Source organism: Thrips palmi, unplaced genomic scaffold, assembly GCF_012932325.1.
Source record: "Thrips palmi isolate BJ-2018 unplaced genomic scaffold, TpBJ-2018v1 HiC_scaffold_12, whole genome shotgun sequence".
NCBI classification, from domain to species: Eukaryota; Metazoa; Arthropoda; class Insecta; order Thysanoptera; family Thripidae; genus Thrips; species Thrips palmi.
In genome coordinates, this window is record NW_023144623.1 from 11,908,742 (window position 1) to 11,931,241 (window position 22,500).

The following is a 22,500-nucleotide window of genomic DNA, read 5'->3' on the forward strand; positions in this document are numbered from 1 at the left end:
CGCGGCGCGTCGCCATGCATATTTCCCCATTGCCGTGGCATCGCGCGGGGCGCAGGCTAGCCTCGACTATCACCATTAACCAAGTTGGTGACGTGCTTAATGACTCCCGAGGGTTTGCGCGGGGCGGGCGGGGCGGAGGGACGCGAGGCGGACGCGCGCACTTAGCCCTCCCCCCCCCCCTCCCCGTTAACCGCCCCCCGTCCCCGCCGCGCCCAGCCTCCGGCCCAACTTGGTGTCACCGTACCGCGATGAGTTTGTTGGCGCAAAAGTAACGCTGCGGTGGGTGGCGGCGGTGGCGGCGCTTGAACCTGATACCGGCGCCAAGGTCGCCCGGCCGGCGGGGGCGGCGGGGGCGGCGGGGGGCGGACAGGGAGGCTTTGCGGCCCTCGTCCCCGAGCTCGTCCCCACCGCCGGGCCGCCACCGTGAAGAGGGTCAAGGCATGGCCGGCGTGTCGCTGCTGGCTGCTGTACAGGCCGCCGGGCAAGCCTCGGGCAAGCCGGGCCCGGCCTGCAGCTCGCCTATGGTTAATTTACCTCTAACCGTTCATCCGTCTTCCCCCGCCCCCGCCACCGCCCCGCCGCCGCCCCGCCCCACCACGCCCCGGCCGTTTATTGCTCGGACCCTGTTTGGTATTCATCGACTGGTCGAGTAGCCCGCGGCCGCCCTAAGCCGCACGCCGCCCTGCGAGTCGCACCCCGGCCGCCTAATCCTAGCCCGCCCCGCCCCGCCCCGCCCGCCCCGCCCCGCCCCGCCCCGCCCCGCCCCGCCCCGCCCCGCCCCGCCCCGCCCCGATCGCGGCCGCGCTGTTGACTACACTAATGCCATCGTTCCGGTTCATTCGTCAAGCCGCCAGTCGAGACTGTCTCGCGGCTCGGAGATACACAGCGACACAGTTTGCGAAATATTGGCGCGAAATTAGTCCGCGTCGCCCCACTGCCAATCACTGGGGCAGTGCGCGCTCGACACTCCTCTCCCTTCCAGTCACTCCATCGTTCTTTCTCTCTCGCACCCCTGCGCGGCGCCTCATGAGTGGGACGGAGGGAGAACTCTTCAGAATGAGCGTGCGCGACAGTAAAGCCCGGAATTTGGGTCCCAATCCCAATCCCTGTCCCTTTCCGCCGCACCTATCGGGCAGCTGGCCGGGGCGGGGCGGGGCGGGGCGGGGCGGGGCGCAGCTGGGGCCGCCCTGCCAGTGTCGTGTCCACCAGGGGCTCCACTCCGCGCACTCGGCGTCCTCGGCGTCCTCGGCGTCCTCGTGCTGGGCGGCAGCGCGCACGGCACGCACCCAATTCCCTGAGAAGCGATTCCGTTTTATCGCGACACGCCAAGAAGGCCAGGAAGGCCGTGGAGGTTCGTCGCGCGTCCAAGCCGCGGGGCTTTCAAGCGACCCGAAGGCCAACGGCCACTAAAGCGCGTTCATTTGCGTTGCCAGTGTACCGGTTTCCGAAGGGCCCGGCAGGCCGCCCACCTTGGCCGTGCCTTGGCCGTGCCTTGGCATTCCGCGCAAAGCGCCGTCGAACGGCGCGGCGCACAGTGGGCCAGAAGACCGGTGCAGGCGACAAAAACTCTAGACGCGTTTTGAGCTCCACAGTCGCTAAGTGGGACTCGAACCGAACGTGTGTGAGTCCTGTTGAGAGACTCCGAAGCTCCAAACGCGTCTAGAGTTTTGGCCGCCTCCACCGGTCTTCTGGCCCACTGTGCGGCGACGCGGCCAGGTCGCCGTCGTGCCGCCAGGACCCACCGGACTCGCCCCACCCGCCCAGCCTTCGTTAGAGCGTAACGGCCCGAAGGAGCGCAGTCACAGCGCCGCCACCAACGGGATAGTGTTACACGCGAGCACGGCGCGCGCCCGGCGCGCCGGGGCTCTACCGCTGCACGCTGTCCCACTTCTGGGGCGTGAGTTTGACTACACCGCCGCCGGCCCGGCCAGGCCAGCCGACGCGACACGGGCCACGAACAAGGCCGCCTTTTAGTTGCAGCCACCCCGGTGTGCAGGCTACACGTGCCCCCCCTCCCCTCAGGGCACGTGTAGCGGCCATTAGGGGACCTGCACTGTGCCGGACACCAGTGCATGGCCCACCCCGAAGGCCCCCGACGTCCCCGTCAACGCGCTAGCCAGTTCGGCCCCATCCGCCTGGCTCCTGGCTCTGGCTGCCCTGGCCGGGCCGACACACCGGCAGGCCGTCAGGAAGGGAAACCAAATATTTAGAATTAGCCGTGGCCCCTCGCCTGCGCCCCTCCACCCTCTTTCCCTTTTGGCCGGACGCTATTTGCAGATGGCAGATGAGGACCCCGATCGCGCGGCTCGGCCCTCGGCTCGGCCTTCGGCTCTTCCGAGCTCGCCACGCCACTGTCCGCGCCTCGCCGCCCAAATATTTGCCGGGCCGGATTGAAAGTCATTGTAAGAAAGCCAAGTGGCGGTGGAACGACTGCCTGGCAGTGCCTCAGTGCCCGCCGACGGTATCCGGCACCCGCGATCCGTTTGCGCGCCCAATCTTGACTGCGGAATGAATGACCGGGAGGCTGCTCTCCGCGCTGCTCTCCGCGCTCCACTCTGCGCCCGCAAAGGGACTCGAAAAAAAAGAAGGAAAGACGGAGAAAGGAAACGCCAAGAAAGTTGGGCTTTGTGATTGCCGCGTCGCTTTTCGGCACGTCATGTCCGCCCTGACGACCCAAGACGACCCTGACGGCCGCGACGGCCACGACGGCCACGACGGGCACGCAGACAGGACGCTAATTGGACCAGAGTCCTGGAGTCTCCAGAGGGGAGTCGGCCCGCAGGACCGCAGCCAGGACACGCGAGATGGGCCGCGGGCACTTACCGAGGCTCATCCCCCCGACGGGTAGCCGCGCGCGCAGAGGCGTCGGTATCCGAAAGTGGAGGTTGTTGGTTCAACTCCCCCACGCGCGTTTTTTCGAATTCTTTTTTAGCCTGGGCGTATGCACGCGTGTATCCGGGATGAGCTCGTCCGCCTGGCTGGGACGCGCGGAGTTCCCCGCCGCGCCACTGTACACTAATCTAGCGATAGCGCGCCCTGTAGACTGAGAGCCGCTTTCGCCGCTCTGCCTCCCTCGCACCCATACGGGACGCCCCGCGAGTGCGAGGGGGACAGAGCGACCGCGCGCACACACGGCGCCGTCAACAGGTGTTTGGTGGCGTACCTCTGGTTGCGGTAGCGGATGTTGACGATGAGGAAGAAGGAACCCAGCAGCATGCCGATGGAGGCGCACGAGGCCAGCAGCACGTACACCGTGAGGTTGATCTGCGAGTGCTGGATCTGGTGCAGCGTGCGGTCCTTGGGCGGCATGCCCCGGCCGCCCTGCCACAGCACCGGGTGGCCGCGCGCCATGTCCAGCTGCTCCGTCACGCCGTTGAACTCGCCCACCTTGATCTCCTCGCCGCCTGCAGCAAGCATGCCAGTGTGCCGGTAACAACAAAGGGTGCAAAACAACGAGGGGGACAATGAGGCAGAGTCGTCATCCGGCCGTCGCGCGCGGCGCTTGTATAGCGACTGTCCCGGTTCTCGAGACAAGCCGGGACGCGCGGACGGGGCGGGACGGGACGGGACGGCGGCGCCGGAGAGGGACTCACCTTGAAACTGCTTCAGCAGGATGTTGGCTTTCCTCTCGTTGTCGTAAAACCGGACGGGGCCCTGCAACAGAACGGAGACAGTGTGTCAGCGGGAGCTTAGCGCTGAGCCTCGCCATGCGCCACGCAAGCCACGCACAGAGCAGACTTGTTCGCCAACACGAATATCAATCACAAACTAAAAGGAGGAGCGGGCAGGCCGGGTAGGCAACCAGGCCGGCCGAATGGCACAGGCAAGCCACCCGGCAGGCAGCACAACGGAGCGAAACGAATCTTGTCTCAAGGCCCGGCAGTAATAAAAGGGACAAACTGCCCTGCTGACACTGCCGATGCCGAATCAGCTCCCCCCCCCCTCTTCCCTTGGCTTTTCACGGCGGAATCGCATCACTTTCACCGCGCCAAGCCAAACCGTCGCCCCGCCTTGGTCAAGCCGGCCTCGATATTGGAAAGGTGCGCGCCCCGCCCCGCCCCGCCCCGCCACTAAGCCCCGAGACCACGAATCGGAACAGCCCCCCCCCCTTGTCGCCAATTCGTCAGCCCGGCCGGCCCGGCCCTCCTTTTCTGTCGGCGGCCCATTGAGATTCAGATACGGAGACAATGAGGTCGGTGTCACAGAGGCCGGCGCGGGGGCTGGCCCCGAACGGCGCTTCCGTCGCCCTGTCTCTCTCGCACTCACGGGGCGCGCCGCAGCGGTGCGAGAGAGACAGCGCGACGCGGGTCCGGACCAGCCGGGCCAGCCGCTCGCGCGCACTAAACAGGCCAGCCCTTATACATTGCCAAAGCGGGCGCTATCTCCCATCCCGTCCCGACCCGTCCCGACTGCCCGGGGCCCCGGCCGCCCCCGGAGCCCCCGCCGCCCCGCGGGTGGACAGATCCAGCGGCGCGCGGTTCCGGCCCTCGCGCCCCGGCCTCAACAACAAGGTCGAGTGCCTTTACCGGAACTCTCCCCGGCTGGCGCGGCCGGCATCCGTGCGCGCTTCTTCTATTAGAGTCCTCTCTGGCCGCCATGCTGCCGTTGCTTCCGGCGATGAAAAATCGCGCTCCCGTTTCCCTCTTCCACTGCAGCGCACTTTGGGCCAGAAGACCGGTGCAGGCGGAGAAAACCCCAGAAGCGTTTTGAGCTCCAGAGTCGCTAAACAGGACTGGAACCAATCGTGTGACCCCACCAATGGATTCCTCGTTCCGAGAGCAATCCATTGGTGGGGTCACACGTTCGGTCCGAGTCCCATTTAGCGACTCTGGAGCTTAAAACGCGTGCGGGGTTTTGACCGCCTGCACTGGTCTTCTGGCCCACTGTGCGGCGGCAGGGCGACGGCGCGTCGATCCGAAGCGTTTTCTCGCAGTGCAGTGCCCTCCTAATTGTGGCACGACGTTCCTCGAGGCGAGCGTTAACTGTGACCACGCCGCGCCACGCAACGTGACCGCGACGTCACACTGGCGTAATTAAGTCGGAATAAAGATGGAAGAAGAAAGACCGTTAATCTCAAAGGATATAATTACTTTACGCGGTAAAAAAAGGGAAAACAAAGCGGAATGTTTAAAGAGGACTTGGCGCGCTGCTTCGCGCTGCTTGCCGCGCATTTTCATCATTTCGGAGGGAGGGAGACAAACAAAGGCGACCTCGCAGTCACATCAGACGCAGTCGAGGTGAAAGGGCAAAGGAAAACGCCGCGTGGTGGGAAATTTCCAATTTTTTCAAACCGGAAACGGAAATCAGGGCCCGGCCGGCCAGATCAAGGCCGTCCCGCCCGACCGCGGACCGCGAGCCGGTCCCCGACAAAGCCATTAATTTTCTTTTTCGCCTAATATCCTTTTTATACATTTCCCCCTTCTTTTCTTTTTTCCTGTGGCCGCCCGGTCGGCCCGGGCCTTGGTCCGGGCCCTTGTCGGTGCTCGGCCGCTCGGCGAGACGGTTTGCAAATAAGAAGGGCCGGCGGTTGCGGCGCGCCACCACACCCCGCTCCGCCCCGCCCGACTTCTCATTTTGAGTTATCCTTGGAAGCGGGCCATTCTCAACCCCTGCAGCCATCGGCCGGGCTGGGTCGGCCTGGCCTGGCCTGGCCTTGCCCCGATCGCGCCATCGAGGCAAGTGCTTACGCACTGGAAGGGAGCCAAGGCGGTGCGAGCCGCGCCCAGCCCAGCCCAGCCGGGCCGTTGCATCGCGCCATCGCCATGGCGGGCGCGGCGCCCACGCCACTGCTTATTCCGAGTCCATCTGACCGCGGCCGCAGTGCGTTCAATTCCTGGCGCGTCCGGTGAGGCACGGCCGCGGCCTCGGTGAGGTACTTCCGGGCACGGCGTGCGCGATGACGGATCGAACAAGTTCAGCAGCGCAAGTCGACTCGCGATTTATCGCGCTAAACACCTCGTGAAATCAAAGGGAAGTGGAGGTCACACCTTCGACACACCGTAAGCCGCAGGGGGCGGGGAGCAGCCCGCCAGAGGGCTTCGGGTTCCCGGGGGTGCTGACTGAGCTCGCCGCCAAACGCGACCCTCGATGCGAGGACCCCGACGCCCTCCTCGGAGGCGGCGAGTGCGCGGGACTCACGAAGGCGCAAAATTGCATTCGACTGCTGCGGAGTGCGAGGGTGTGGTGCCGCGAGGACAGCTTGGAGTGCCTCGCCGAGAACCCCACCACACAGTGGGCCACGACCCGGTGGAGGCGGTCAAAATCCCCGACGCGTTCTGAGCTCCAGAGTCGCTAAATGGGACTCGAACCGGACGTTTGACCCCATCAAAGGATTGCTCTCCGAACAAGGAATCCATTGGTGCGGTCACACGCTCGCTTCGAGTCCTGTTCAGCGACTCTGGAGCTCAAAACGCGTCCAAAGTTTCGGCCGCCTGCACCGGTCTTCTGGCCCACTGTGCACCGAGGACCCCGCGCCACCGCCGAGCCGAGGCGGCCCTTCACCGCACCGCCCACCCAATATCTTACTGAGGCAGTAAAGATGCCCCTCCAGGTGGCAACACGGCAGGCTGCAAGGGTCGGGCTCGGGGCGGGCGGGTCGGGGCGGGTCGGGTGGGTCGTGGGTCGGGCGGGTCGGGTCGGGTCGGGTAGCGAGGGTAGCGCGGCGAGGGCGTGGCGGGGAGCACTTCCGCCGGAAACGGCACGGCCGCACATCTAAACCCGACAGTGGCACAAGGAGCAAAACAAACTTTGAATTTAAACGCGCGCGCGCTTTCGGTCTCTTTCGGTGTAACTTGGCTACAGGCGGGTTCATGACAGCTGAATTCACTCCCGGAGAAGTTTTCACCGATGCAATTGTTTATATTTTCCCGCGCGACAGAGTGACGAAGTACCTGCACGGCAAATGTAATCAGCCCCGTCGTCATTATTGGAATTGGCCGGGGTTGGAGTGCACTGGCACACTGGCAGCACACTGTGGGCCGGGCCAATAACGATGACAAGTTTGGCGAGCAAAACACGCGCCAAAAACAACAACAATAGAGTGACCGCTCATTTGCAGCCCGAATGAGGCAGGAATAACTTGGAAACTTGCGACCAATGACACGAAGATGACCGACAGTGGCGGGACCGCACGCTCATGCTCAGCATTGTCCGCGGCGGACTGTCTCTCTCGCACCACCACGAGTGCGAGACAGAGAACCCCTTTCAGAATCGGCCTGGCCGCCCGCGGCCCCGTGTGCCGATCAGAATTCCATAATACACGTTGCCGGGGCAGCGTCCAATAGCAACAGCGCGCCACACACATTCTGCAGTCAGGCACGCAACCGCCCGGCATCGCTATTTTTGGAACAGCGCCTCACGCCGCTGTTTTCTGAATGCGTGTCGTGTTTATAAATGTTAAAATTAGCTCCTTGCTTTCGGCACGCATCACGCCGATTGGCCGAGCCAGTGTAGGCAATGCCTGTTGCGGGTTGCCTATCGCTGACTCGGCGGGCGCGTCCCGTCTGGGCCGCACGGCCGGATCGCAGCAGACGGAACTCTTTTCAACTTAATTAAAGTTTCGCCCCGACGGCACCTGCTCGTAAATTTATACAAAAGTAGTCCGTCCAGCCGATGAGCCCCGCCGAGCGCGGCAGCGCGGCTGGCAGGCCATTGAGGTGGCATCCCACAGTGGGCCAGAGGACCGGTGGAGGCGGCAAACACTCTCGACGCGTTCTGCGAGGGCCAGCGTCACTCAAGAGGACTCGAACCAAGCGTGTGACCCCACCAATGGATTCCTCGTTCGGAGAGCAATCCATTGGTGGGGTCACACGCTCGGTTCGAGTGACATTGAGCGGCTCTGAGGTTCGAAACGCGTCCGGGATTTCGACCACCGGTCCACCGGTCTTCTGGCCCACTGCGGTTGGGCCTGGCAGCGCCTGGCTGCCTCCGGACTCCGGATGGCCCACGTCGCCTCCCCGAGCCAGACTGACACCCTCAAGTGGATGGGGCCTCGACGGATTAAACACAATGTGCGCCTCGTAATGGGCTGCATGACAAACGAGACCCCCCCCCCACTGCCACCTGCTATTCTTTTGTAAGTACCCCCGTCGCCTGGGCCGGCCCGCCACACCGGCAGGCGGGACGCACACAAGGGCTTGCCCCCTTTGTACCCAACCGGCGTGCCACACGACAGGCAAAAAAAAAGAAAAACACACCCACAAACCGTCGTCAATTTTTTCGACAAACCTTTCGGCAAACACGGTGTCACTTCATTATCCCCCCGCCCTCTCTCTCTGTCTCGCTCTGGCGTGTGGCCCGGGGCGTGTGGCCACAAAGACGGAGCGCGACGCTGCAGGCAGTGCAGGCGCGCTTAGCGGAGGACGGCCTCGTTTTTCACCTTAACCAAGTTCGCCGCGCCGCGCCGCGCGCCCAATGCAATCGCATTAACTTTGGCGGTGACCCCTAGTAACGGCTTCGCCTCCCTCTCCGTCTCCGTCGCTCTCTCTCCGCTTTTTGCCGCCCAGAGGGAGACAGAGCGAAGCAGTGTCCGGGAGAAGAAGAATAGACTGCACTCGACTCCAGGTTTTTGTCTGTCTCCTTTTTTTTTGCCCGGCGTTGTTGTTGTTGTTTCCGATCGCCCCACGGCTTCGCATCGTCTGTCTGGCTTAGGCCTTAATAATTCCAGGAGGCCGCTAACGATTCGTGAGCAGGTGACTGAAATTATTGAACGAGACATCCGGGCGAAGCCTGTGGCGCTCCAGAGGCATTTTCACCGGACCTCACGGAAAACTAGTTTCAAGTTGAACCCGAGTTGACCATGGTAGGCAGGTAGGCACCCAGCGGTTTCGTGAGGCTTTCAAACTACGAGACAGGAGCTTTTCAAGACTTTCCTGCTGACCCCCGCGCCTCCCCGGGCCTCCCTGGGGGCACACTGCGACCAGGGTCGCGTCCACGTCGCCGGCCGCGCGCTTCGGAGCCAGCGGGCCAGCAGCACCCGGCGAGATAGGGAGGCAGTCTATCTGCTGACGCTGCCGGATCGGCCGGGACGGATCCTCGAGCCGGCAGTCTTGCACGGCTTGTCGTACAGCCCCAACCCCGGCTGGAATTATTTCAGGGTGGCGCGCCATGGCGGGGCTGGGGCTAAGCAGAAAGGCCTTTGTTTCCCAGTGTCTCATCAAGGATTTGCTTCACGCAATGTGACTCGTCAGCTAGTCTGCCGTGTGGCAACCCTACGACTTCCACCGTGACGCCGGCCATGTGGCCACCTTACCCGCGCGCCGTCCCGATAGTGAGGCCGCCCGCCGGGTGGCTACGCTAGCTGGGCGCCTGGAGGCCTAGGGGGCGCAAGGGCGGCCGGAGCCTTAGAAGAGCCCGCCTGAGCGGTCGGGCCAAAGCCACCAATGTCATCAATGTCACTGGTTTGGAACACAAAGCCCGAAAACAGACACGCCGTCCTTCTCTCTCTCTCTCTCTCTCTCTCTCTCTCTCTCTCTCTCTCTCTCTCTCTCTCTCTCTCTCTCTCTCTCTCTCTCTGCCCGGCCGGCCCGCCTGACAGTGCCCGCGGCACACTGCTCTGCTCAGGACTCGGGACGACCAAAGACGCCTAAAGGACGCCAAAAAAGGAGCAGCGAGGCGGGGCAGGCCGGGGCAGACAACAGGGCGCCTACAGAGAGGCTTCGGCCGACTGCGGGGACCGCGGCGGGGGACGCAGAAAGGTGGTGGCCAAGTGGACCGGCAAGCCCGAGGGCAAGCCGCCGCCAAGCCCGCGAGTCACAGGGCCGTGCCGTGACAACACTGCAACAGCACGCCCGCTCGTACCGTGGCCATCTTTATCTTTATTGGGGCACAGGCCGGTCCACCAAGTCGTGTAGGGCCGGCCCCCCTCCCCCCGTCCCGCCCCGCTCGCGGCGACCCCACCTGATCCTAACGACCCTCGGATTTCACCTCCTCAACTCCAGGACCGCGGAAGGCCTGGAAGGGCTGGAGGACCTGGAAGGGGTCCGGACGGCACACTTGGTGACGATGCATCGGGACTCGGGACGCTGTGGGCTTATTACGGTGCAGGCGCCCTCCACGGAGCGAGAGCGAGAGAGACGGAGGGAAAGGCAGAGACGGCGCGGCACGTGCTCGTCCCGCCGACGCGACTCGAGACCGAATAATTGGAACCCCACAGCAGTCACGGAGCTTACGGAGGGAAGACGTCGGCATGCTGGAGGCTCACGGTGACTCGCATTTCTAGGGTTTGCCCTCGGCGGAACGATTCCCAGCGGTGCTGTCTCTCTCGCACGCTGGGGGCGTCTCGCGTGGGTGCGACAGAGAGGGAGAGCCCGGCCGTCTCCCTGGCGCGCCCTGTCGGAGCCGCACAGTGGGCCAGAAGACCGGTGGAGGACGCCGAAATTCTAGACGCGTTTTGAGCCAGTCGTCAAACCTGACTCGAACCGAGCGTGTGACCCCACCACCGGATTCCTCATTCGGAGAGCGATCCATTGGTGGGGTCACACATTCGGTTCGAGTCCCGTTTAGCGACGCTGGAGCTGCAAAACCCGCCCGGGATTTTGGCCGCCCGGGTCTTCTGGCGCACTGTGTGCCGGGGCGAGCGGGTAGCAGCTCGCGCCGGTATCGGGGAAGTCGGCGGCGCGGAACGCGCTGCGCAGCGCTGCGACGCCGTCCCGCAAATTAGCAGTGGCGGGGCGTGTGGGCAGCCGGGCGCGAACTTGCAATTACATCGCGACGCTGCTTTGAGGAGACTGAGAGGTCGTTTCCGTCGCTCCGTCTCTCTCGCAGCCGTACGGGGCGCCCCACGAGTGCGAGAGAGACGGAGCGACGGCGTGCTCCGCGGCCTGTACTTTGTGGCTGTGCTTAGCAGCCAAAGCTGCCCCGGCCGGCAGGCAGTGCGGCAATGCCCTTGTCCGTGGCACACTTCGTTAAGCACCGAGGAGCGCGGCGCGCAGCAACCCGTACCTGCGAGAGCGCCAAAGCACGCCAAAGCGCGCCAAAGCCGAGCCAGCTGCAATTAGCACGCAGCCCAAACTCATAAACTCAATTCCGCGGAAACTTGAAAAAAAAAAGGAAAAAACGAAAATAAGAAAGTTAGGCGTGCTTGTTTATTTATCCGCGGCGCTGCGCCGGGGAGGTCAACATGAGCATCATCCTGGCGTCCTGCATCGTCAAAGGAATTAGCCTCGTCATTTGGCCCAAATTATTCTCCTCTTTTTCGGGCCTCTCTCTTCCCCGGGACGGCGGGGCGAAGGGCGGCGCGGCCCCGATACTCGATTATGGATGAAATTCACTTTTTTGCGGCCGACTTAGCGATGATGATAACATCGACCGCTTTATCTCAGTGATGGCGCTGCGTTTTCAGCGGACTCAGCGACCGCGCCGCACCGCACTGTGAAGACCGCTGGAGACGGCCAGAATTCTAGACGCGTTTTTGAGCTCCAGAGTCGCTAAAGAGGACTCGAACCGAACGTGTGACCCCACCAATGGATTGCTCTCCGAACGAGGAATCCATTGGTGGGGTCGCACGGTCGGTTAGAGTCCTGTTTGGTGACTCGGGAGCTCAAAACGCGTCTAGAGTTTCGGCCGCCGCCGGCGGTCTTCTGGCCCACTGTGTGGCGCCGTGCTGGATCACTGCGGAGTGGCGGGGAGGAGCCTGGTGGCTTCCAGCGGGACTCCAGCCTTGACTCCAGCCACACCGATGCCCCTCCAGTCTACATTGTTGTCGACCGTAACCTGCTGTAGCCAACTTTGGCCCCACCGCCCCCTACCAACCCCACCGCCTTGGTGCTGATGCCTGTGCGTTAACGGCGGTTTCACAGCCGGGCCTGCGGTGGAGCCCCGCCAGCCCTGACCTAGTCCTGGCCCGGCCAGCCTATCAAGCACCTCCGCACTCCAACACAACCTCCAGAATTTTTTTTCAAGTGGCGAAAACTTTTTTGGGATTCGAGCCTGGCCGGAGGCGAAAGCTTGTAACACGCCTGAGTCCGGATTTGTGACGCGACTGCCGGTGTTGCGCTGGGCTGGGACGGCTGGGGCCTCGGCGGAATAATTGGTGTCCAGAGCGCATCTGGAGGTCTTTCGCGTCGGCTTTCGCCTCGGCTTTCGAGGCGTGGCTCATTCCGGGCGGCGCTGTCTCTCTCGCACTCACGGGGCGACGCGCAGGGCGGAGGCGTGCGAGAGAGACAGCGCGACGTGAAGCACTGCTCGGAATCCGACTCCGGCGAGGCGCGAAGTCTGAGGCTGCCTCATCACCGCTACCGGGATTCTGCCCATGAATATGCAGCGAAAAGATTAATCCGGCGGAGCGGAGCCGAAAACCGGGAAAGCGGAGCATGCTCATTACCTCTGTTTCGCGCTTCGCGCTTCGCGCCGCTATCCACTCGGCGCGTGCTACGCCACTAGAAGTGCCCGCGGGCACGGCCGGGCACGCACGCGCGGCCAGGCTCAAGAGCAAGTCGATACTAATCCGATGGCGCGGCGGCCGGCCCTGTCTCTCTCGCACCCACTCGGGGCAGGCCACGAGTGCGAGAGAGACAGCGCGATGCGGCCCTGACCCCGCCAGCAGACTCAAACGAGCCGGCTGAAGAGACTCACCGTGACCCCCTCGAAGCTGGTGTTCTTGAGCGCCTCCAGGAACACCTTCTCCCACATGGCGTCGCGGTACTTGAAGTTGGACATGGTGTCGTTCTTGCGGTAGTGGCGGATGCGGTGCGCGGCGTGCTGGATGGCCAGCGCCACGGCCCACACGCCGTCGTAGGTGTAGCCGTGGAAGCGCGAGTACTCCTTGTCGCGCCGCAGGTTGTACTCCGCCATGTACTCGTCCGCCGTCTGCAACACAACAAGCCGAGTTGGTGAGCCGCTGTGGAAAGAAATAGTTTTCATTTTGGACGGTTGTGGGAGAAAGACCGGTGGAGGCGACCAATATTCCGGATGTGCTTTGAGCTCCAGAGTCGCTAAAGGGGACTCGAACCGAACGTGTGACCCCACCAATGGATTGCTCTCCGAACGAGGAATCCATTGGTGGGGTCACACGTTCGGTTCGAGTCCCCTTTAGCGACTCTGGAGCTCAAAACGCGTCTAGAGTTTTGGCCGCTTCCGCTGGTCCTCTGGCCCACAGTGAGCAGGCTGGCCCGGACCACGTGTAACAACGCGGCAGCTTCATTGGTTTTTGCCCTGGCCGGTTGATGCCATGGAGGCCACGGGGGCCATGGAGGCCGCAGGGGCCACGGGGGCCACGGGGCATGGAGGCCGCGGCAGTGGCTGGATAACGGTACGGGCTGCCGCGGGCTGCCGCTCCGTGCGCTATCGCCGCCATTCCATCTGATGCGCGCCGTGCTGTGGCATTTAATCGGAACGCAGCCGGGCCGAGCCAGCAAGTTGGCCGCATGCAGGTACACCGCCAAACGGGGCATGATCGGGGAGCGAGCGATGTCGGCGTGATGGCGGCGCTGCGCAGTGGGCCAGAAGACCGGTGGAGGCGGCCAAAACTCCGAACGCGTTTTGAACTCGAGTCGCTAAATGGGACTCGAACCGAACGTGTGACCCCACCAATGGATTCCTCGTTCGGAGAGCAGTCCATTGGTGGGGTCACACGTTCGGTTCGAGTCCCCTTTAGCGACTCTGGAGCTGAAGACGTCCGGGATTTTGACCGCCTCCACCGGTCTTCTGGCCCACTGTGCTCTGCCCGTCGAGCTTGGAGAAGCCAAGGCGCACTCGGCACACAGTTCGACAAGGCCGAGGGAAAGGAAGAAAGACGTGATAAATTTACATCGCTCCAGCGGAACGGATTGGAGGGGCGGGGGCGGCTGGGGGCGGCTGGGGGCGGCTGGGGGTGTCTCTGCAGGTCCCTGGGCAGCTGGCGCTAGGGCTGGCGCGAGGCTAGGCGAGGCCATCAGTCATTCTGGCGACGGCGACTTTCGTCGGGATACTCCCGGTACCCGCACTCCGCCGCGGCGCGCCGCAGTCCGACAGGACTCCGACGACGCGTCGCCTCCTCTCTTTCCGTCGAGGAATTCGCCAGGAATCCTCGTCCTGTCGGCATGTTCCGTACACGTTTTTTTTCCGCATTTTTCCGCCGCCTTTTCCTGGTTTTCCGACGTTTTCCAGCGCCGTGTCTACAGACGCGTTCCTCCGGCCGGCCTGGCCTTCCCTGCCGGACCGGTCGGGCGGCCGACCATATATTTGCCCGGGAATTTTAAACAACGCGGAGGATTGTGTGCTAAGGAAGAAAAACGGGGCGTCCACTGTAAGTGAAGGCCCGGGCCGCCGCTGCTCCTCCACCGCCTCGCACCTGCCGGCCAAGCCCACGTCGACGACTACACTGATAAATAAAAGCTGCCACCGCACTGTGTGTGTGTGTGTGTGTGTGTGTGTGTGTGTGTGTGTGTGTGTGACGGCTGACTGCACACGGACATGTCGAAATGCCGGTTGACTGCGGGCCACCCCAGGCACCGCCATGCCACCGCCATGCGCGCGGACCTCCCTTACCGTGTACCGCCCCGTAAACCCGAACCCAATAAATATTCCAGACGACGCGACGCGGCGTTATATTTTTGTTTGTCGTTCCCGCAGTTTTGTTTTTTTTCCTCCACCCCCTTCACGTCCGCCCATCAAATCATCGATTTTCGTTCTCACTTTTGGCGGGGACTGTCTCAAGGCCGCGGCCCGTTTCAGTCTTTCAGTCGCACGCGCCATTAAGCAAAGGGTTAACGAAGCTGTCACGACTGCCAGGCTAATTGCCGATGCCTGTCGTTTTGACAACCTCAGCCGTGAGGACGGACGGACGGACGGACGGGCGAACAGACAGACAGACAGACGGACAGGCAGACAGACGGGCGGTGTCCTTATCAAAGGGGCAGATCCATGTCATTTTCCCAAATTAAAACGTCTCTATCACGGCCGGGCCTGGGGGCGTGACACGGCGGACAGGCAGGCAGGCAGGCAGGCAGGCAGGCAGGCAGGCAGGCAGGCAGGCAGGCAGGCAGGCAGGCAGGCAGGCAGGCAGGCAGGCAGGCAGGCAGGCAGGCAGCCAGGCAGCCAGGCAGGCAGGCAGGCAGGCAGGCAGGCAGGCAGGCAGGCAGGCAGCCAGGCAGCCAGGCAGGCAGGCAGGCAGGCAGGCAGGCAGGCAGGCAGCCCTACGGGCAGACAGTCAGGGCACGCCGATCTGTGCTCCGCACGCTCTGTGCGACGTCCTGCACCGCCTCGCCCTGTGCCTCGGCTGCCTCTAGGCTGGTCCAGGCGCCACTTCTGCTTGGCTCTCGCTCTCTCCCTCTCTCTCTCTCTCTCTCTCTCTCTCTCTCTCTCTCCCCCCCTCCCTCTCTCTCGCTCTCTCTCTCTCTCTCTCTCTCTCTCTCTCTCTCTCAACTCGTCTCAGGAGCAGGGGTCTTTGCTCGGTAAATATCCAGCCGCCGGCCGCAGCAGCAGGTACTGGAGTAAGTTGAAGCCTGCCCCACCCCCAACCCCTTCCCCCTCGACCGAGTAGAAGCCAGCTTATACATTATGCAGCCTGGGACGCGCTAGTTTTGCCAAAACAAATACACTTCATTGCCAAGCAAGTAGAGTTCGTTCAGGCCCCGGGCAGTGGCTGGCTGGCTGACTGGCGTCAACATCGCCACTTTCAAAGAGAGACCCTTCCCCCAGTCGGAAAATTCGAAACCCAATTTCCCGCGTGCAGCATACGCCACCCAGAAGCACAATGGCCTCCAGATTTTAGCTCTCCCGGTCGCTGTCGAATTTCGGAAATGGGAGAAACCGGAGGAAAGGACGGATGAAAATGCGGGGCCGAAAAAAGTAAAAACTATGTAAAGACTATCGTTCGGCGGCAATTACTCCGACCTAGTTGCTGTCGTCAAACAAACCGGCGCCACAAATTAGCGCCGACATATCAGGGGCACCGGGCTGCTGCTGCTGCCACCATCCATCATGCACTGGAAAAACAATCGACGCGTTTTCGTCGTCTCTTTTTATTTTATCCCGCCCCTAATCTTCTCACTCACTCTAGGCCGTCCTTTGGTGATTTGTGGGCCCGTGTGGGGACCGGGTACGCCGGCATAAAAATACGTGGAGGGATTTGTCAATCGGGAGGGGGATTTGTTGCCAGCGTTGTCCGGCAAGGAGGAGGGCATGCCGCCGCACCACGAGGAGTGTACACTGCCATGCCACGCCCCGCTGGAGCGCGCACAGTGGGCCAGAGGACCGGTGGAGGCGGTCAAAGTCCCGGACGCGTTTTGAGCTCCAGAGTCGCTAAACAGGACTCGATTCGATCGTGTGACCCCACCAATGGATTGCTCTACGAAAGAGGAATCCATTGGTGGGGTCACACGTTTGGTTCGAGCACATTGGAACACATTGTGATAGAAAAACACGCTGGCTAATTATTCGATGTCGCGTTGTGCGCCGTGACGCACTGGTTCCGCGGGAGTCTGACGCCGAAAGGGCGTCAAGGGCAGGCGACCTTCAACTCGGCGACGTCGATGCCGCGTGCGGGGGGGGGGCGGCCCTCTCCTCCGAGGCCCTTCTGGGAACAAGGAAGCAGCACCGGCGGGCAAGGGAGGCAAGAGCAAGACGCGAGTGAGCGCCTGTTACGTACGCCGTGGCCGCGGGCGCTGCGAGGGCGGGGCGGGGCGGGGCGGGGCGGGGCGGGGCGCTATGACGCACCTGGAATAACAGAGCTCCAAGTTGGATGTGACCACCCCGTAATAATTACCCAGCGTCCCTGACGCTGCCGACGTCCCCCGCCGCCAGGGTTAAGTGCCGAACTGCAGCGCCCACACTGTACAGCACTGTACAAGCAGCCAGGCAGCGGCGGGGCGGCGGGGGTTTGGGTTAGTGGCACCCGCGGGGAACGCCGAACCCACGGGGGGTCAACTTGAACGCGGTGTGCTGCGAGGTTTTGGATTTCACCCCGAGGTGGAGCGTCATAGGATGAGAATTTCGCCGACGATACGAACACAACTCTGTCAACGCTGTTAACAGACGCAAGCTGAGTTGGTTTTCTCAGTACACCGATAAAGAAAGTACCTGACGGTGGATGTAACTAACACTGCCAATAAAGATGTGCCTACAGGTATTTTCACAGTGGACCGACTTGAGCTTGAGGCTGCCTGACGTGCTACGTTTCCGGGTTTGCTCTCGCGAGCCAACCCCGCCTAGCGGCTCCGTCGCGCACCAGTCCCGTCTCCGTCAGCGGGCCTCTGCATAAACTAGCAGCTCTCCTCAGACGGCCGCACTTTGACCAAGATGACGCGCGGAGGCCCGCCGCCGTTCCCTCCTTATTATAATTAAACTTGTACATGATTTTTTTTCGCAGTGTGGTCCACGCGCGCCGAAGCGCCACGTACGTTATCACCAGGCCGCGCCGGCCCGCCCCGGCCGTGCATACAAATACAGTAATTCATGTTTAATTAGGCGATACCCCCCAAAATGGCCTATCTTGTGAATTATTCGGTCGCAAAACAACGCACGGCGCCCCCCTCCCCCTCCCCCTTGCGGCCCCTCGCACTTTATCAGTCTTTCCGCCGCGTCCACCACTTCGCCCCCCGAAAATTTGACGCCAATGTTCCTGGGCACAGAAGGCCAGAGGAGCGGTGGAGGTGGTCAAAATCCCGGACGCGTTTTGAGCTCCAGAGTCGCTAAATGGGACTCGAACCGAACGTGTGACCCCACCAATGGATTCCTCGTTGGTACAGCAATCCATTGGTGGAGTCACACTTTCAGGTCGGGTCCCATTTAGCGACTCTGGAGCTCAAAACGCGTGGAGAGTTTCGACCGCCGGCGCCGGTCTTCTGACGCACCGAGCTCACGCGGCGACGAACTGCCCAGAAAAACAACATAGGCCGAGATTAAAACGGCTGACATCGAGACTCGCGCCGAGGCGTCACGGATCCCCGGCGTCTGTCTGTACCCGTGCTGCGACTTCCCGCGTCAACGAAAATAAGCAAACCGCTGAGAGGGTCGAAAAAACTAGGGGGTGGGGCTCATTTATATTGTATACGTTAGGTCTGTTTGTCCTACTCCCCCGCAAGCGCAAGCGCGCGACTCAGCAAAAAAAAAGTGAAAGAAAAAAAATTAGAACCACACTGTGGTGACGCGACGCTGCGACGCGGCGCGCTGCCGTCAGCAGTTTCCCTGTCCTCGCGTGGCGGAGGGGGAGGGGGAGGGGAGGGGGAGGGGAGGGGGGAGGGGCAATACGGCAAAGCCGTCCCTCCAGGGCACATTTTTCACGACGACACCTTCATTAGCTTGTGAAGGAGCAGCTTTTGTGGTGCCGTGCCGTGCCGCGCCGTGCCGCGCCCTGGCGACGACGACCCGACAGGCCGCACGCCGCACGGGCCCACGGGCCGACAGGCAAGGCGTACCCGCGAAAAGGCGCGTCGCTTTGCGTTCACACTGCCGCCCTGCACTCCGAACGGCGCTTTCCCCCCTCCCTGTCTCTCTCGCACCCCCGCGGGACGCCCCTTCCCAGAAGAGAGCAAGAGAGAGAGAGATAGCAGAGCCTGCCGCCGCAGCCTCCGCCCGGCCCCAGGACCCCTTTATAAACCACCGCACCGTCCTTCTTGTCGTGCCAGCGATACGACGCACCAAGACGCGCGCTTTCTGCCCCCCTCTCTCTCCCCCTTCCTCTACCCTGCTCTTGCTTCGACGACGGCGAGCCCGCCAGGCATAGCTTCTACCTGAGCGGGACGCACAGCGCGTCGCATAGCGCGTCGCAGCGTCGCAGCGGCACGCCGGAGAGGTTGTTGAAGCCTCGCTCGTTAAGCTGGCTGGCTCTGTGTGCTTTTCGGCCCCTCGCCACTTCGGCGACCCCTCCCCTCCCCTCCCCTCCCCTCCCTTCCCCTCCCTTCCTGCACACGCATGAGGAATGCCGTCGGACAGAATGGGGGACAAATTAACGGGAAACAATGCAAACCAAAGAGGGGGAGGGAGGTTGTTACGTTGGAGTTGGCAGGCCTGAGAGAGAGAGAGAGAGAGAGAGAGAGAGAGAGAGAGAGAGAGAGAGAGAGAGAGAGAGAGAGAGAGAGAGAGAGAGAGAGAGAGAGAGAGAGAGAGAGAGAGAGAAAGAGAGAGAGAGAGAGAGAGAATGCCGCTAGACAACGACAGCACTCTAATAACCTTCCAGACCGTGCACCTGGTCGGGGCCTTGGCCAGGGCCTCAAGGAGGTGAACGCGAACGGACGCGTTGCCCAGGGTGCCGTTGTAAAAAGAGACACAGCCCCCACGCTTGCAGCCAGCAGGCTGATTCCGAGAGTCGTGTTCGTCCCTCTGTCTCCCTAGCATCCACACGGACGCCCTATGACAGCGGTTCCCAACCTTGGGGTCGCGACCCCAAATGGGGTCGCGAAAAAATTTCGAGGGGTCGCGGCGAGGTGGTTGGGGTCGCCTGGGGTCGCGGCTGTTTCCCGGCTGGCAGAATTGTTCAAAACGGTCGAAAATGCCTTTGAAAACTCGTGTTTTAGGCCGACTTTAAGCAGCAACTGCGTCTGATCCGAGGCGGTATTTTGCCCTCCCTCAGCGGGCATTTGGTCTTTGGACCTTCCTTTAGCATGCCTTTGTTACGGAGTGCGATTATCGGCCTTAGTTTGGGAGCAGTATTGTCTCAAAGTGGATCAAAATGGCATTCAAAGGCATTTTTTACTGTTTTCATCAACTTTGAGACAATACTGCTCCCAAACTAAGGCTGATAATCGCACTCCGTAACAAAGGCATGTTAAAGGAAGGTCTAAAGACCAAATGCCCGTTGAGGGAGGACGAAATACCGCCTCGGATCAGACGCAAAGGCTGCTTAAAGTCAGCCCAAAACACGATTTTTCAAAGACATTTGTGAGCGTTTTGATCAACTTTGTGGCAATACTGCTCCCAAACTATGGCAGATAATCACACTCCGTAACAAAGGCATGCTAAAGGAAGGTCCAAAGACCAAATGCCCGTTGAGGGAGGACGAAATACCGCCTCGGATCCGACGCAGTGGCTGCTTAAAGTCGGCCTAAAACACGATTTTTAAAATACATTTGTGGCCGTTTTGATCAACTTTGCGGCAATACTGCTCCCAAACTAAGGTGGATTATGGCACTTTGTATCAAAGGCATGCTAAAGGAGGGGTCGCGTGGGGTCGCGAAATTTTTCCTGGGGGTCGCGGAAATTTTTTGTTACAAATTTGGGGTCGCGAACCGAAAAAGGTTGGGAACCGCTGCCCTATGAGTGCGAGAGAGACAGAGCGACGAGAAAGACTCTCGGAATCAGTCCGCTGCAGCGCCAGCCAGGGCCTCGGCCAATACACTCAACCGAGGCCACCCATTTTTCACATTCGAGTTCCGTGGCACGGATTTTTCCCGCGGAGGGTTTTCTTATAGATTTTCCCATTGTGGCTGCTGGAATGAAAAGCGGCAGGGAAATCGGAGGGAAAGCGAAGCAGCGCTGCTGACGGGGCCCGCGGCGCTGCAGCCTGCCAGCTCGTCGGGGCGGTCGGACCGCGCGGTGAAGCTGCCCGCGGCGGGCAGCCGGTGCTGGCAGCCAGGCGGCCTGTAGACCGATTCCGAGAGTCGTTTTCGTCGCTCCGTCTCTCTCGCACTCTAGGCGAGTACCGTGTAGGTGCGAGAGAGACAGGGCGACCGCTCTCGGAATGAGTGTGCTGGCAGCCTGGCAGGTGGCGCCGGGGCCCCGCTTGGCGCTGGCGGCTGGCACCGCCACGCCTTGCCACGCCTTGCCACGCCTTGCTTCGCTCCGAACAGGGCGGCTCTCCTCCCTCGCTTCGCTCTGTGCCTGATTGATCAAAAGGACCGTAGCACTGTAGCAGGCATGCTTAATGCTCCCCCTCCCCCCGCCGACGTGCCGCACGGGCCGTGCAGAGGCAGGCCGAGGCAGGCAGCGTCACTGAATGAAAGCCCAGCACGGCTGGCAGTTCGATTCCGAGCAGTGGTTTTGTCGCTCCGCCTCTGAGTGCGAGAGAGACAGCGCTGTCCGGAATCAAACGGCGCGCTGACGGCAGGCACTGTCACTTTCCTCGAGACCACCTCCCTCCCGGCTTGATTTCATTTCCCCCTTCAATTTTCCCTTTTCATTATTTTTTCGCTTTCTTCGGGAGAGTGTGCCGTCGCGGGGCGGCCTTGACCTTTGCGACGGACAACCGGACTGATTGAGTGGCGAACTCGGCGGCTCGGCGACTCGCCCAGACAAGAACAAGTTTCCCTGCGAGAGGGAGAGGAGCGGCCGTGGTCGGCCGAGGCGAGGCGAGGGGACTCCGTCCCGTCAGGGCGAGTCGCCCCATTTTCGAGACCACCGCCCTCTAGGTTACCACTGTCGCCGATGTCACCGCGCCACTCGGCGACCTGCGCGGGGACAGCCCGCCGGCCCCACCGGCCCCACCCCCTCGGTCCCGGGTTCGAATACCAACGCGCGCGTCGCCCTTTTTTCTCGTTGTCTTTTCCATTTGCGCCAGCCTTGGCGTCAAAGGCGGCAGTCCGTTACTTCGTAACTGCGTTAGGCCAGCGGGTTGCTCCGACCACGCGGGCCGCGCAGGCCCAGCCCACACTGTTAAAAGTAAATTGAAAAATCCTGTCAAGTTATCATCAAAAGTAAATTTCAAGAATTTGATTTTTGTACTACACGTGTTGGAAACTCGCACAAAAATAGAACCAGTGAGGATTGTAGTATTTTTCGAAGGTGAGGGAGAATTTTTTTCCAAACAAAGTTCTCCGGGAGTTTCGGCGATTTCGCTTTAACAGTGTGGCCGAGGCCCGGCACGCCAAAGCCACACAGAGGAACGAATCCATCGGCACGAAAATTGCGGTGGGCCGGCGGCGGCTGGCACGGCCCGGACCGCAGTGTGGTCAGCAGCCGTCGCATGGGCAGGCGGGGGGGAGGGGGGGGGGCTCGCTCTGTCTCTCTCGCACCCGCGGGACGCGCCACGAGTGCGACAGAGACAGAGTGACGAAGCAGTTCAGCCGGGTGCGAGCGCCCGCAGACTCCAGGGTAGGCACCCCGCCGCGCGCGCGTGCGTTGAGTTGCCCGCTGCCCATTACCATTACCATTAAGGGCTAGACCACACGCCCGCCTGCACTGCAAAACGAGACACGGCCGTCCTTACTAAGGTGACTTTTTATCCCGGCGGGGAAGAGCCTCAAGCGACTACAAGCCCCGACTCGCAGTACGGCCAGTGGGCGGCTCGCCGGCCACGGCCGTTTCCACTCACCAAGCGTCAAACAAATACGAAATTCTTTCTTTTTTTTTTCAAAAATTTGGGAGCCTGTTACGGAAAATGGAGGAGGAAGCCGGGCGGGTCTCATTGAAGGCTCAGCAGCCGGGGCGGGGCGGGGCGGGGCGGCAGGAAGCAGGAAGGCGGTAAAGGGGATGAGGGCTGCAGGACAGGAAGGCGCCCGGCCCGGCAGCCCCGGCAGGCCCAGCAGCAGGCCCCAGCCAGCACAGCAGGAAACGACGCTAATTTCGTTTCCCTGCTTCACTTTGATATCGCCAAGAAGGCCTCCCCTCCGCCTTCCACTGTGCCAGCGCTGTGCACACGACGCAAGT

General features: G+C 61.9%; 1 protein-coding gene across 1 annotated transcript in view; it reads right to left on the bottom strand.

Moving 5' to 3' along the window:
• The window catches only part of LOC117640663 (gamma-aminobutyric acid type B receptor subunit 2), a 151,074-nt gene that overhangs the window by 21,614 nt on the left and 106,960 nt on the right, over positions 1-22,500 (bottom strand). The window contains exons 6-8 of the mRNA XM_034377446.1: positions 12,574-12,807; positions 3,594-3,654; positions 3,164-3,404 (exon numbers count right to left, since the gene is read on the bottom strand). Of these exons, the coding sequence (XP_034233337.1) occupies positions 3,164-3,404; positions 3,594-3,654; positions 12,574-12,807 (536 nt within the window). The remainder of the gene's footprint in view (positions 1-3,163; positions 3,405-3,593; positions 3,655-12,573; positions 12,808-22,500) is intronic.